The 16,514-nt window shown below is 32.0% G+C and overlaps 1 protein-coding gene across 1 annotated transcript in view; it reads left to right on the forward strand.

Annotated features, from left to right (window-relative positions):
- Positions 1-2,076: 2,076 nt before the first annotated feature.
- LOC123720257 overlaps positions 2,077-16,514 on the forward strand; it is a 31,257-nt gene continuing 16,819 nt past the window's right edge. Inside the window, exons 1-3 of the mRNA XM_045676796.1 lie at positions 2,077-2,087; positions 9,598-9,727; positions 11,303-11,398. Coding sequence (XP_045532752.1) covers positions 2,077-2,087; positions 9,598-9,727; positions 11,303-11,398 — 237 coding nt within the window. The remainder of the gene's footprint in view (positions 2,088-9,597; positions 9,728-11,302; positions 11,399-16,514) is intronic.

The following is a 16,514-nucleotide window of genomic DNA, read 5'->3' on the forward strand; positions in this document are numbered from 1 at the left end:
CGTTCAAATCCCGCCTTTAGTTTAAATTGCGTTCATCGGTTTGTAACCAACATGTCTTAATCAAGGACACGTACATATCAGTTAAAATTATTATCAACTCAACTGCAGTAATCTAAGGCAAACCAATTTTTTGATAAAGATTACGTAATCATCCACTGTGCTGGTCAAGTACGGGTAAAATATTTTTATTGAAAAATGGTTGTAATATAGATGCTTTAAGTATTCATCTCGTAGCCAGAGATAGCACAATGTATTGTGATGTTTTGCAAACTTTCTTTGTCCGTAAGGGTCGGAACCCTTTCAGGTTACGAATGATAAATGAGGCTTGATTACACCGTATTCTAAGTGATAGTACTATGTTAGCTGCCTTACACTGCGTTATTTAGAACATTTTTTCAATTCATATATGAGCTGTGAGGGCGTGATGCTATCGTTTACAAAACTACACGAGTCATGTTAACATAGGTTTTCTGAGACCACTTTTCATCGTAATTTTATGGACGAAACCATAATTACAACCACTTATATACATACCACTATAAAATATATCATTTTAATAAATATAATTTTCTATTAAAACTATTTGGTGATTTTCTATTTGGTGCCATTGTGCTACGGAAGCAGTGACGTCTACTCCCCAACCGAACCCAGTACCTCATTGTGATTTGCAAACAATGTGCGTTAACAACTAAACCTAAGGCACTAGCAATGCAGCTTAATGGCCGCAAAATGTTACATAATAATAAATCATTTGTTTCTTGACTCTATGGTAATGGTAGGACGGACCTATACGCATCTTATTCTTACAAGGAAATTTGTATGAAACGGTGTTAAAAATTATTACTATGAAAGGAGTTGTTGGCTCCAAGTCAGCAGCAGTCCTCCTAAAAATATATTGAAATCGTGCTTCGATAGTTCGTATTTTAATCCACTCAAATGCTTCGCTTTTGTCATAGATTGTCAGTTATGCAAATCGTATTCAAATTGGTATTCAAAAGCAATAACGATATAGTTTAAAGCGCAGACTACTACAGGATACTTAACATACACTATTGACCCAGAAATTAGATTGATTTTTTTTAAACTAAACCTGGACTGAATTAATAATTATAAACTACATAGTTGTACAAAAATATTAATTTCCTTGGACACCCAATTTGTAATTTTAAACTTTCAGCCCTGAGGTCGTCGGTTGGATCGACGGCTATGCACCAATAGACTTTCTTTCAATATGCGCATTAACATTAGCTCGAACGGTGAAGGAAAATATCGTGAGGAAACTGGTCTGATTTAGACCCAAATAGTCAACGCCGTCCGTCAGGTACAGAAGGCTGATCGCATACTTGCCTATTAGATTAACAAATGATCATGAAACAGATACAATAATAATATAAATCCGACGCCCAGACCTAAAAATGTTGAATTGATTTATTTATTTATTAAACGACTTTTTCCCGAAGTGGTAGGCAAAGACAACGGACTACATACCTCATCCGCCTTCATGACATTCACCGTACATGCTCTTGACCCTTTTCTAGTACTTCCTGGATTTGGTCCAAGTTTGTCCGTCAGGGGCTACCCAACCCGACTTCATCGTCTACGGTTGTCTTACATATAGCGTAGCCGTTTCTCATTCATCCATTCCACATGGTTATTATCATATAAAGACTTATCACATTGTAGCTTAGATAAACGGATTTTAATGCGGTAAAGCGGGTTTTAGTAGAAAACATTATAACAAAAAGTTAGGTTGAAGCAAAACTCTATACAGTAATTTGACAGAGAAACTTTTTGAAATGCCTCTAGGTAGTTAGGGACCTTGCCCATTTAATTGACGCTCACGCGCTGAGGCCCTTACTTTGTAGAGATTACCGCTTGTAATTAGATTTTAGACTTACTTTTGCTGCCTTTGAAGTTTTTTTTCTAAATTAAAACGAAAGACTTTGACAAAACTTTTGCTCGGATAAAGGGAGCATTTTTAAAAGACTCTTTCCATGAGGAATACAATTATTTCATTTTTTGCTGTCCCTTAGCATGAACTATACAATTAAATCTTAATGTTCGGTCATAGCAATGATGGCGGATAGGTAATCCTACCCTCACTTTGTTGCGAATCAATTGCTACCGAGACATCGTGGGCACTGGCGCGGTGAATCCGTGGGAAGGGAAGACTAACCGTATTATAAAACGTCACGTATACTTAAAGTTTAGTTTCAGGACTTACCAAACTGTTCTCTTCTATTTGCGTTTGGAATGCCTACGCCTAAGTCATTAATTATTGTACGTGACAATTTAGTACCCTGCCACCATGTGAGTAGTCGAATATTTAGAAAAGAGTTATGAATAGTAAGTGAAAAACTTTGTATTTAGGATAACGTACTTCTGGATTGTAGACTATATGGTATTATTTGTATATATTGTATTGTATATAAAATAATACAAACGCAACATATTAATCTATTTACATCAACTCCTCAACGAAAGGATATAAAAATTTGGACAGGGGTCTTGATTGCTGCTTTATTCCCGGATTTATTTTTTTTTAACTTTGAAAATTATAAATTTTAATAGAATGACAATATCACTAGCGTTTTTCTCCAGTAAATTATATTGGAGACCCCAATTTTGTACTTTAATGAAATTTTGTATTTAAAATGTTTTATAATATATACTTTATCATTGGGATGTTAAATTAATTTAATTACGTATTCTAATGACTATATATATGCTAAAAATTTGTAGTAAACAGTAAATATAAAAAAAAACAATATTGTAATTAAATACATATATATATATATATATCTGTAAGAGCTGGGAAACTAGACAGGTATTTTATACTTAATAGTGTACCCAAATTTTACACATTGTAATGCATATCTACTTATAATGATACACACAGATGCTGTTCATCACAATGCACAGGGCGCCGCGTCGTTTCGTCTCCTGTTATATAAATTCTCACCCTCACTTTTAATTATTGCTAATATTCGAAACTGAATTATTTACCATTCGTAACTTTAATGTGTGCCGCACGCGATAAAAAAGTCTAGACTATATTTCTAGTCCTAACCATAATTTTACACTAATCATGAAAACTCTAAATTTAACAAATAATAAAGAATGGTTATTGATGTATTCTTGACAGAAGCTTAGTAATCTAAAAATGACGTATAAAGTGTATTAAATCTACATAAAGCCTGCGTTGGAGGTCTTAAATGCTGATAAGATTTCATATCACTTATTCAACAGCGTGTCAGCTATGTAGGGAGGGCGTAATGTGCTTTATACACGCAACGACATAGAGTATATATCCCAGGTATTTTTTGTTGAGCATGAGGTTTTATAGAGCGCGGGAACGTAGTTGGAAAGTATTTTTTTAAACAAGTGCCGACATGCGAATTCTATATTCAATATATCAGTGTTAATTGTTACTATGAAACGTCAACACAATGACCCATTGAAATATTGATTGAATATATAAATTAAACGGAACAACAACATTTCTAACAGAATGTTAAAATCAAATCTCAAAAGTGGTAAATGGTAAAAGCATAATATATTTTATATACAATATGTTTTTATATACAAAGTGTTTAAGACGAAAATATCTCTTAAGATACTACGTAGCATTGCAGCTGGAATGGCATTTAATTACGATAAATCAAAATATAACATCACATTATTAAGTTTACTCTAATTTAGATGAATTTATTCTTATCGTTGTGTATTCCATTTTTGGGTATAAGTGTAATTGTTATTCGTTATATAAATTAAACATACTTACTATAAATTGCGCTCATTATTCAATATCAATATTATATAAAAGACACAAAAACGCCAATATTACATATTTCAATCCGTAAATTTGTCAGAATCCTATCCAAATATAAAAATTTAATAAAAAGATCACTCCATAGCGTATTGAGCTTGTTATGTCAACAATTTCCTTCCATGTTCCATTTATTTGCACACTTCATATGGTTTCGAGGCGTTATCCCATTTGAAAGAAATGTATTTCGTCAATCTCCTTTATTGCTTTGGTAAAAGCATTTTAATAATCATAACAAACCGCTTCTTTTATTTACGCATGCATTTTTATCTTAGTTTATATTCGAATAAATAAGTGACGTGTAATGCTGTGTATTTCACAGCATCCTTAGCTTTTTTTATTTGATTTAAAGTTGCGTTTGTGTTGATGAGCTTATAAGCTAAACAATTATGTTACACAGAAGGATGAAAACGCAAGGAAGGTGGCTATTTAATATCTTCCTCGTTCCTTGCATCCTTGTAGCTTGTTACATTAACAAAACTTGTTACAATACAAGTTTTTCAATTGTTATTAATTATATAAAGCAAGTGAAAACATTAATTTATCAAATGTTTGACGTCCAATATAACCTGGAGTTTCAGTTCACAGCATCCTTAGTTTGAAATATAGTGCGTGGATCACAGATTCGATTTTTGGCAAAAGTTATGTGTTTCAAGTTCTCAAACCTATGGCTGGGTATGGAGCTGTCCTAAATATAATCAATAAAAGCAAATACTTAATATAAATAATGCGAAAGAAATTGTACAAAGCCTGCAGGTCAATTACTATTACAATATATAATAGTAGTATAACTAGTAAATACTTTTGTGATAGAACCATATTTTGTTATTCACAATGCATATTCTTAAACTTATTTAGAAGTCGCGGATATCATCTAAAAATAAATATGATAACGTAATACGAACTCTGCTTTGCATTTAAAACTAAGAACAAAGTAGAAAACGAATTTCATGACTGAAAATCTACTAGTGCATCTTAGATAATGTTACCGTACAAATGTTTGATTCACTCACCAAAAAGGTTAAAAAGAATTACCTCCTATTCAAGGATAGGTCTCAAATTGAGTCCAACGTCTACATAGATTTCCTGCGATTTATCGAAATTCAATAGAATGTAGGTTCTATTGATTTGGGTACTCTCAGAAAATGCTATTAGCTAACACTGTTTGTTTGAAGGGGACAAAGAGGGTTGGGGAAAACCGATAGAGATGTAAATTTAAGACTACGGTTTCTTGTCTAGGGATACGGATTCACAGAGTATAATTTCGGGAATGTAGTCTAGTATGATAAATTAAGATCTGAGAATTTTATTTTTAAGAGAATAACTCCAACTCTAATAAAATTAATCAAAATATTTGTTGTACTTTAATCGTTTTGCTAATTGAATTGAATATTTGATTGGATTGTTACCAAAGTTAATAACAATAAATCAATGTTTGAGTCTATTTACTTAAACTTGTACATGTAATAAGTACCGGCGTACATTATAAATGCGTGTTTGACCATTAGCTTTAAAGAATATCATGTCAACCTGCCCTATGTTGATACAGAAAATATTGTTATTGTGCAAAAATAGTTTAAATAACGATTAAAAAAACATGTGATATTAGTAAATAAGTATAGGTTTCTTAAGGTGTACGGTGTTCCGCTTCGCTGCATCTTTGGAATCAAAAATTGTGTCCAAAGATGAATGAATTTTGCGAACAGAATATTTAAATTAAGAATCATTTTTCTGTTAAAGTCGGACACATTCAATAGGTTTTGTAAATGTGAATTAAATGATTGATTTGCTTCGAAAAAACGAACGAACGAATAAGTATCACAATACAGCGAGGAAATGCTGCCAGCATTAAAAGTACACAACTTTTTAAATATCTTTTAATTTTCTATTTATAAAATTTTAGTAATTTATTATTACTGAAGGTTAAGAATATTGTAAATACTGTGTTTTGTAAATGAATATGAATGACTCAATTAATAAATGATATAGGTAGTAGTCTGAAAGTATTTTAGTTCTTTGAAGGCATTACAAAAATATCTGAGAAGCCTATTAAATATTACATGCATTCTCGTTTCCACGTGATCATATACTCCTATATAAAAAGTATTATCTTTTACGTAGTTATTGTCCATTTCAATAACAAGATTCACGTAGATGCCATTTCTTAGAACGTAGATTGGATATTTTTAATGTTTTAAAGTAATGAAGTCACGTCCGCAACGTAATAAGCCTTTGAACTAAAATACAGTGTTGAGCTTTTAAACGGAAGCTTATTATAAGCTTAGAGATAATATTAACAAGTTTTACGTCTTATAAAAATTGTTACATTGCGATACATTCTCCTTGAGAAGGAAAAAAATACTATGAGGCGCACACATTAGATATAATTATCATAAAAAAGCAACATTAAGGAGTTCATGCAAGTTCATATTCTACGGTTGCGCGTTGAGGTGCTGAGTTCAAGCGAGAAAGAACTCATTAACGACGACCAACTCACGGGTCGCCCTACATTGTTTGTGACTGAAGAAATTATTAGCAAAGTTGAAAAAAATATCTTAGCGGATCTTTGTGACGGTAACAATATTCGATTGTTATATTGCAGAAGAAATGACAATTTCTATAATATAAATATAAAAGACTGAGAATTTCACAAAGCTGTCACTGCAGGATCTTGACCAACTATTGGCTCGATAAACAAATATAGACGAAACATGGAAACAATAAAACAGTCTGTAACATGGAAGACACTATCATCACCAAATCCGAAGAAACTTAAGGCGATTCCATCCGCCGGTAAGGTCATGGGCTGTTTTTTTGTTTTAATAATCGAATACCTACGCCTCTATTACGGAGCCTCTTTTTATCAAACACCCCTACTGCAACCGGCCTCTGGACTACAGATGTTTTCGATGACATGGCAACAATGTTTTTGTCCATTCATAGTAATATAACCCAACGTATTTTATACAACTAATAAAATCTATACTAATAATATAAAGTTAAAGAGTTTATTTTGTTCTCAGGAACTAATAGTTCGAAAAGAAAAGTTATTTTTGTCTTCAATCCACTTATCTAAATAGGCTATATAGCATTACGCTACCTCTAAACGCGAGTTTGTGTTAAAAATAAATTTCTAGTTAATTTGTATACTTACAAATTAATTTATGTTATACAATATTGTTTATATTAAGATAAACCTAAAGCACTCCTTAATAGCTAACACAGCATGGATTATGTACCTAGCTGTATTAAATATTTATTAAACGTTATTATTATTAAGGTTCTTTTGTATTTAAGATATAGTTTATATACTACATTATATTCCTTGAAACTCTGCACGTATATTCATAAATATATAACTATATCCAGATGTTCTCTAAGCGCAAAGTTATTGCAGCACGGAAGATTAACTCATAAAGCAAGCAACTGCTTCCTCAAGTGTCGCACGGTTTAATAACATTGTCAACTTCGGTTATATTATAACCATTAGTTGATTAAAGCTGTTTATCTATTTGTTAATAGGTTTGCTTTAAATACTAAGCTTTGTTTATACAAATCAATGAATCGGTAAGTTAAAATGCTGTAAAAATATCCAATCCAGAGAATAGGTGTCCATCAATATAGCAGAGCACTTGTAAAAAAATCATTATTTGTTAATTTAAGTAAAGAATTAAAATTGTATTAATTATGAAAGAATTATTTGTCCTGATAACCATGCGCCGCGCCTTGGAATTGTTAATTCGGTTGAAGCGGCCTATTTCTTACTACAAATGCACCATTTAACAAAATAAATATTTGTTCAATTTGAGTGACTAGTAAACTAATGACTGAAATTCGTTTTCTACCAAACGAACAAAGTCTTTGACATAGATCTAAATAATTGTTAAAACAGTTCAATGACCCTCATTTATTTTTTATAAATAAGGAGGACATTAATATATTTAAAATAGCTTTCCAAGCATATTTGTAATTTTTTAACCATGTTCCGGTATTAAACCTAAAATACGTGCATAGAACAATATATCAAATAACTAAAAAAGACAATTTAATTGATTTATTGTAACCCAATAATAAAAATAAATTCATAGAAAAAACATGTCATTTGTAGCCAAGTTTGAACGACTATTTAGACTTGTTAAACTTGTTATCATCAGATGATACGCAGACGCGTATGATATAATAATCCTTTTTACATAACGAACAAGCTTCGATATACAATTTATATAAAGCTTAATTATATTGTAATTTATATGGGATACATATGTCGTGACGAAGTCGAGTATTCAATTTTGCGATTCAACTCGCACTACTTTAGGGTTGAAAGTTTGACTCTCGAGGCATCACTGCTTATGCGACACTTTACGACGAAATGTATGCGCACGATGACTAGTAGCTACGGATTTCTTTTTTTTGCTCCGCTGAGGTTAAGTGCAGCCCTTGGACATTCAGGGCCAGAGGGCTTGCGTGTGTGTGCCTCTTAGGAATTAGAACGCTCTTTTTTTTGAAGGAGCCTAAGTCGAAATTGTTCGGAAATACTTCAGTGGGTAGCTGGTTCCACTAATAGAGCACAAACTGCCTTAAATAACGCTTAGTTTGGAATGACGGACATCGTGGTGTACGGGTGGAATTTCTTATTCTGCCTCAACGTCCGATCTGTTTGAAACTCTGCTGCAGGTACTAATACGCTGACAACTCTCCATTGTAAAGGCGGTAGAAGATACGGAGAGACCTTTTGAAATAAAATTCGCGAAACGTAACTCTCACTAATCGTAATCGATAGCTATACTTTCCTATAAAAATAAATTGTTATAATTAAAATACGCTGATTGCAAATACATAGCCTCTGCCCTTATTTAGGGCAATATGTGCCTTATCTGATAATTTATGGCAACCCTAAACCATTACGGCCCCGTCTTGTCCCTTGCTTAGTACGAATAATCGTAATGTCTTTACTTACGGGGTCCTCAATTTCTAAACGGGAACTTGGACTAAACTTTTTATATTACTAGATAATCATTTTCGACGTCGAAGTACTCATAATAAAAAAGCGAATCTTAAATTAAAAAAAAAATATTCATAATCAAGGTTAAGGTCCGTCGATCCTAATTACCGTAGATGACACGGGTAACAGATACACATATTACTTATTTTACATGAAAAAATATTATGTTGAAAATATTTTTTGCAATCAATCATGTTATAGACATTGTGGAAAGTGTTTTGTCCAATATTGAGCGAGGTATGAAATATTATGGGTGAATTTATATACGGGAAATATACCTTTTATTATTTTATACATATACTATCAGCCGTTGGGATTGCACTTTACCTTGATTTTACGTATACTATCAAGATAAGGTGCAACTAAACGCAATATGTCCAGCAGACTCAATGTGCTCATTGAGTCTGCTGGACATATTGCGTTTAGTTTGCCCTATGTAAGACAGTCGCAATCCAATTGGAGGCAGTGCATAAACATCTTAAACACTCGGGCTCACAACAAATTCCATAACTGCAAAGTCATACAAATAAAAAAGTTTGAAAAACTAGCACAGAACACCGATAGACACCTGTCAAACATCGCGTTCATTAGTTTAAATTTTTTTCTGTCTTTAATAATAACAAACAAATAAAAGTGTCCTCTTCTTTTAGTATAGCTCCGACAGGGTTAGGTTACTTTTATGCATTGTTAAATGGTAACTCTTATACTCTCTACAATATTTTATATATATACACATTTAATGCCTAAACTTTCTTACTAAACCAAGTTATTTTATTGTTATAGTAACAGGTATGTCCGAAGTGTGGGTCGAGCTTCGGGCGCCCCGATTTGTCGTACATGGACACAGCGCACAAGTCCGATGCGAGCATAATGTTGACCCAGGAACTATATACAAGGTATGTGAATTTATCAAGACATATTGCCGTGATCTATAAAATCTAGGAAGGTAAATATTAATGAAGCATAAAGAATCACTGTATGTTCTACTTCTAAAAGTCAAATGCTATTTAAAAAGTACAAGTTGGACCGTTGTTTAGTTATTGTGCTAATGTCTGAGATCCTAAAAATAGTTAATACAAATTATATAGTAATAATAATAATAGCCTTTATTAATGATTCAATTAATCGAACAAGTGCTTTTGACATGATGAGGGCCAGATCGAGCTCTCTTTCTACGCCTACTTCCTCTCATAAAAGACCATAGCAACTATATGTTGGTAAGCAAAGAAAGCAACTGAACCAGAAAACAAATAATATAGTAAAAATCATCTCCCGCAATACGCCTTGTCCCCGTGGGGGCAATAGACCACTAATCTACTTTTAAACATACGTGACGCTGACAACGGCTGGTAGACAATTTAAATTGCATCTAAATCAAATCTAATATAAGAAAAGTATATCAAAGGCGCATTTACAAATCCTATTTTAATTAATGTTTTGTCTTTCATAAACTGTAAAGCGGTCACATTTAGTTACACCTAGGCAAAGAATATAGAAAGATTAGAATATATATCAAAGTGACACAATGATTTTTGTATGCTTAGAATCTTTTAGGTCTGTTGCTCAGATTTGTGTATCTGTTTCGTAATATTTTTTTTCTCTAATAGGAAAGTAGGTGACCAGCCTTCTGTGCCTGACACTCGCAGTTGACTTACTGCCACAATGTAGCTAATAATAAATATATTAGAATATTGGTGGCGTGTTGTTTGATTAATTTTTCATTTAGGTATTCTTATGACGACTTTCTGTATTAATTTTAATACTATGCCATAAATGTATTGCCGCGTTTTTCGAGATAGATAATTTTGGTTGCCGAATTAAAATGTAAGTTGACTAAGAGTATTTTAAAATTTAATCAATGGATTTCTAAGGGTGATATTTATTCGTATCAAGTCACCATCTCGTCTTGAGCGTTGTCAAATATGTCAATCTTTTTATACTGAAAAATGATCTCTTGGAGATAGATTTAAAATCGATTGACGTTCAACTTAAATCGATCGGCCTTAGAGTTTTTATAAGTGAAAAACTGTTAAAACGACACGATTTTCAGTATATCTAAAGAAACTTATCATATATTTTGACATTAAACAAGTGGTACTGGCATACCGTCCACGTTTCCAGTTCACATTCCGATTTATTATATTACATTATATTCATTAAAATTATATATTTTGTTTTTATATATTGTCTTTTCACTGAGACATCATCAAACATGGCACTTTAGACTAATAAGTAGTTAAAGTTTAACTTAAGACTAATAAGTAGTCTAACTTAATTTACTAAAGATATTTAAGAAAGTGTCCAACACAAACAGTCTCTATTAAGACAGCCTGTTCTTGTGTTCCTTCACTTACCACTGTTTTGCACTTAAGGCCAACGTGCACAACATTAAAGTTTAAAAATTATAATACTATTAACGAGATTAAGTAGTCGCCAGACATCGTATATTAAAAATTAAAATTTTCCATTAGGTTGTCTTCTTCAAGAACAGCCATCGAATTATGCAGTACGTGCGAGGAAGAGATCCGCCGTACGAGTTCTATAATTTCTCTGGAGCTGATATAAATGTAAGTAAAAATTGTTAAAATTGATTATAACAATACAAAGTAGTAAGTACGTATTATTTTACGTTTTTGTTATAAGTTTGACATGTATGTATAGGATTTTATTGAAATTGGGAAATATTGAAGTATTATGCTTGTGAACTAAACTTTTTTTTGGGTGTTTATATGTCATACAAAAAATATTTTATTTTATTTAAGATAAGAATCTTAGAGAACAATCTAAGTTTCATAAAAATTAGTTGGGTACTTTTAGTTTCATGCTTTCTTGTTCAATGATATATTTTAAGAACATTAAATATGTTGACAGGTAGGTATCATTATATATCATCGAGTCATAAAAAATTCGGTGTTAAATTTTGGGCTAACATTTTAATACACCAAGCCGGCTAATGTCCTGACGCGAGACATGTCCTTAGCCAATATACACGATATAGAGCGTGAATTGTCTGATTTATATGGTATACTAAGCTATGTAACGTGTGCCATATATTGAGAAAATGTAATGGAAATCTAAGAGAAATATTGATAAGCAGTATCAGATTTTTCGAGCCGCAAAGTTAACCCCGTACCTGCTACACAAGCCAATATCCGCGAATGTTCGTTATCTTATTGTGTATGTCGTCGGCCGATCACAGACTTGCGCATAACAAACCTTGGCTAGGTAATAATTTTCAGTCTATATTTAACGACAGATTCATTTAACCATAGGTATTATTAATCGTATACCTATATATTGAGAGCAGTGTTGGTCTAGCGGCTTCAGCGTGCGACTCTCATCCCTGAGGTCGTAGGTTCTATCCCCGGCTGGGCACCAATGGACTTTTTTTCTATGTGCTCATTTAATATTAGCTCGAACGGTGAAGGAAAACATCGTAATGAAACCAGATTGCCTTAGACCCAAAAAGTCGACGGCGTGCGTCACTCACAGAATGCTGATCACCTACTTGCCTATTAGATTTACAAATGATCATGAAACAGATACAGAAATCTGAGGCCCAGACCTAAAAAGGTTGTAGCGCCATTGATTTTATATACCTATATACTAAAGAGATCCTAACACTGGTAAGGGTAGTTTTTTATAATCTCAGTCAAACTTCTGTGGCTACCGACCTGAAACAGTTATTGTTTCGCTGGGAATCAAACTTTGGACCGTTAAATTCTATACCACGAATCCATAAGTTACGGAGTCTGTAGTTTTTGAACTATATCTAGTTACTAAAAAATCATATCTCCTAGGCTTATTAAACTTTGTCTAATTTATTGTTGAACTACAACATTTACATTACAACTGAAGCTAGCGGGGTGTAAAATCTATTATAACTTGAAATTTTTCTGCTCAGAACTTTAATAACTATTAAAGTTAGTAGAATAATGTTACATAGAACGAATATTTACAGAGTTATTTTATGTTAATTTTCTTGGTGTCTCGCAATATCGTGTCTAAGTACAACTCCGGATTCTATGTTCAAACTATTTTATATTTATATAATAATAATCCAGTGGTGCTACACAACCCTACATGGGTATAGGATTCAGACGTCAGCAGTTCGTAAATTTTTAGATGCCGGTTATCACGATATTTTCCTTCATCGTACGTACGAGTGTTAGATGCACATAAAGACAATAAATACCATTAGGGCTCAGCCGGTCTTGTTACAAGCTCAAAAATAAGAGTCTCACGCTGAACTGGTGGCTTCAGCCAATACTGCCTTTACTAATGTTATGTAATGTTTTTGTAATTCATTCGTATTATAATGGTTTCTTTTAGATGGATGTTATTGTGTCGAACTATTGACTGTATGGCCAAAAATAATATATACGTATTTAAGACAACAAATAATAATAATACGTTATATTATCTTATAAATATCACTTTATTTATTGCTATATTATCTAAGTCTAACAGTGAGACTCACATACTTATGCAAATTTACATACAAATAATTAATTATGCATCGCATATTCGTGGCTTGCAACGTTTGAAATTGTTATCGTGGAGGACAATTTAAAACTTTTAATTGTGACGCTTGCTATATTCGCTAACGTTATTGTACAAGGTTAAGTTATGTATTTTTTGTTCGTAGTTGTATAGACCGCTATATATATTCAATACCTCCGTATATAATTTCGCACGGTTATATCCAGGAATCGGGGTTTGATTTTTGGGGATTAATTAGCCTATGTCACATAGGTTGATGTCGAATTATCATCCGTCCGTCTTCCATCATCTGAAATTATTCAGAACAAACAGTTTGTGTGGCAATTATCTTATATATAACTATATATATTATAACTACATTAAAAGAATTAAAATCATTTACCAAAAATATCAAAATATCTCCGAACTAGACTTTCAATGATTATTGGATTGAAACATTGTAATTGATATTAATTTAATAAAGTGTTGCCGTAGTAATAAAATAATTGATAATTTAATACGTAATTCAAAATTCAACCAAATTACCTAAAACATTGCAGACTGTGAATGTGCAAAGGAAATCAGATTATATTATCATATTTTTGTACGTGAACCATATTATTGCAAATGAAATATTATTATTATAAAGTTATACTGTATCTACTTATGTCAAAATCACGTCACGAGTCAGTCAACCAAGAACTACATTTTAAATATTTAGGAAATAATTCGTCTAAATTTTGGGTTTCAAAAATCAATGCCATAAAATAACATGTACGTTCAATATTGTTTAAGTTTAGTACACGCTTCGAAAACACCTGCAGTCTTTCGTAGATAACTTCCGGAAGTTATGTTCAAAAGTCGAACAGTATCGATTGAAAGTTATGCTGCGAGGCACTATGAAAATTACGGACCGTTATGTTATAAGCAATTTGAAAGTCTTGACCTACAAAGTCAATTATATTTGTTCACCTTACAGAAAAAGTTTTCATGTATTTCTGTAATAAGTGTCTAAATTATTTGTCTTAAAAATAGTCTATACGGATTCTTTCATTCTTAATTTAATACTATTACTAGTCGTGTCGGACGTCAGTCACATCGGAGTATGAGAGTACTTCACATACACTCGTGCGTGATGCATGGCCAGTTTTAATAGAGATTACACGCTGTCATGTCGACCTGGAAAACATAAAAATTTAAGGTTATCGTTTATTTCTAATAATTTCTTGATGAAGTTTATATTAATTTCAAACATAATCAAAGTTTATTGTTTAATTTCGGGGCTTATTAAACTAAAGCTAAAACTAAAGTTTCATTGCAAGCTTGTTGACTTTGAGACCAAAGCTTTTTAATCGATAAAACTTGCAGTTTGAATATTCGGCAGCACGCCGTTATAAAACAATTAGTAGCACGCAATTGCTATTTGCATAATTATTAATAACTTTACGTGAGTTTATTTTTGAGTTAATTCGTGGATAAGCATAGTTAATCGTTGGATGTTTTTATAAAAGTGTATTGCGCAATTCTTTTTTAATAAGGCAATTGATGATATACATGACCGTGATAAGAGTTATGACGATATTTGAACATATTGGAAATAATGCCATCATGACATTGTCTCGTCCTGGGGGTCGGCTCACTTTGGACCACTTTGCCAGTGGAGTCATTAACTAAGTTTTATTTGAATACAAAGATTTCCGTGTTATTTTTGTATTCTAGTATACGATAATTCAAAGTTTTTTAAACAAAGCCTACACTTTAACTTATCAAAATTCCTGTAAAATACAATTGGAAAATTAACATGCAGAAAGGGATATCTGTTTGTTATGCTGCATTATCATCTGTTTTTATTTTTCAAAAGTAATTGGCGTTTATTCTTCTTATAATAAGGGTAGGTATACATAATTATAGCTTATTTACATATCCTCTGATTGTTTGCCCACAGCTGAGGGTGCGAGGCTGTCTTGATTTTCCGTCGATGTTCAACTTAGTAAATGGCGTCCAATATATATTATGATACTTTGCGTTTGTGTTCCCTTCGTATTTTTCCATCTGTTATCATGATTATTATAACTTTTTCTAGGTGGTCATAAAGTTTCCGGGATTTTAACTACTATATATTAATAGTATAATACCGGAAACTATTGTTAGGTTAGTATTTCTACAAGTAGCAGGGGAAACAGAAGCTTAACTGGATAATAGTAATTACCATAATACAATAATTATTTTTGATTATTAAGAAAAACGTTACTACTCGTAATGGAAAGAAACCCACTAGTCCACAATAAAACTTAGTGTATACTTCACTGTAAAACCAGGACATTAACGTAATATTATGCAAACCCGATCCGAGGACTTACGATCCAGAAGTAAAGGTATTTTACAAAGGAAAAATACAAGTTTAAAACACAAAGCTGTTTGGTGGATAGTGGAGCATTCATTGACTTTTGACTGACTATTTTTATCTTATACTTAGAATAATCATTTTCCAAGAATTATTTCTTGCTTGATATTTTAAGGAAAATAAAGTTTACTTTTTAAAATACACATGTTCAAACTGAAAATGTATGCTTTAATTATGTATTACTGAAGGGAATATATAGAATACGCGATGGGCTTTTGACTAGATTTTAACAACTTTTTCAAATTATTCATAATGCCTATAGAAACAAGTTGCTCTTTGTCGTTTAAACATTTAAACAAACAAAGATTTTTACGTGTTGATTATCATTCGTAATTTACATGAACACACTATGTTTTTATTTAATCATAAACAGCCTCTAACGAAATTAAACTCTTAAGATTTAGAATACCATTAATTCGGATTAGACAGACAAAATCTTACATATTTATCCGTTCAAATTGATTTTGACGTTTTTTTCACGTGACTGACGTGATAATCTCTACAATACTATTTTTCGTATTGTCAAATTGACAATTCTAATACGTTTCTTTACATTTCTAATATTTTTTAATTATCCATTACGTGTCTTTTATACTGACTATTTATTTTTGACTGAATGTCGAATCATTAAGGCGACAATCTCATATAAACTGATACACAGCTGTTTAAAGAGTCAATTCTTACTTACGCCACTTAGTTTAAATAAATGCACCATAGATATTAGACGCAAGTTAAAAAACTTTTCTCACTGGCCTGCCTCCTAAAATCTGTCGTTATAATTTAGTCTATGGCTCGAA

This window comes from Pieris brassicae, chromosome 2 (assembly GCF_905147105.1).
Source record: "Pieris brassicae chromosome 2, ilPieBrab1.1, whole genome shotgun sequence".
Lineage (NCBI taxonomy): Eukaryota > Metazoa > Arthropoda > Insecta > Lepidoptera > Pieridae > Pieris > Pieris brassicae.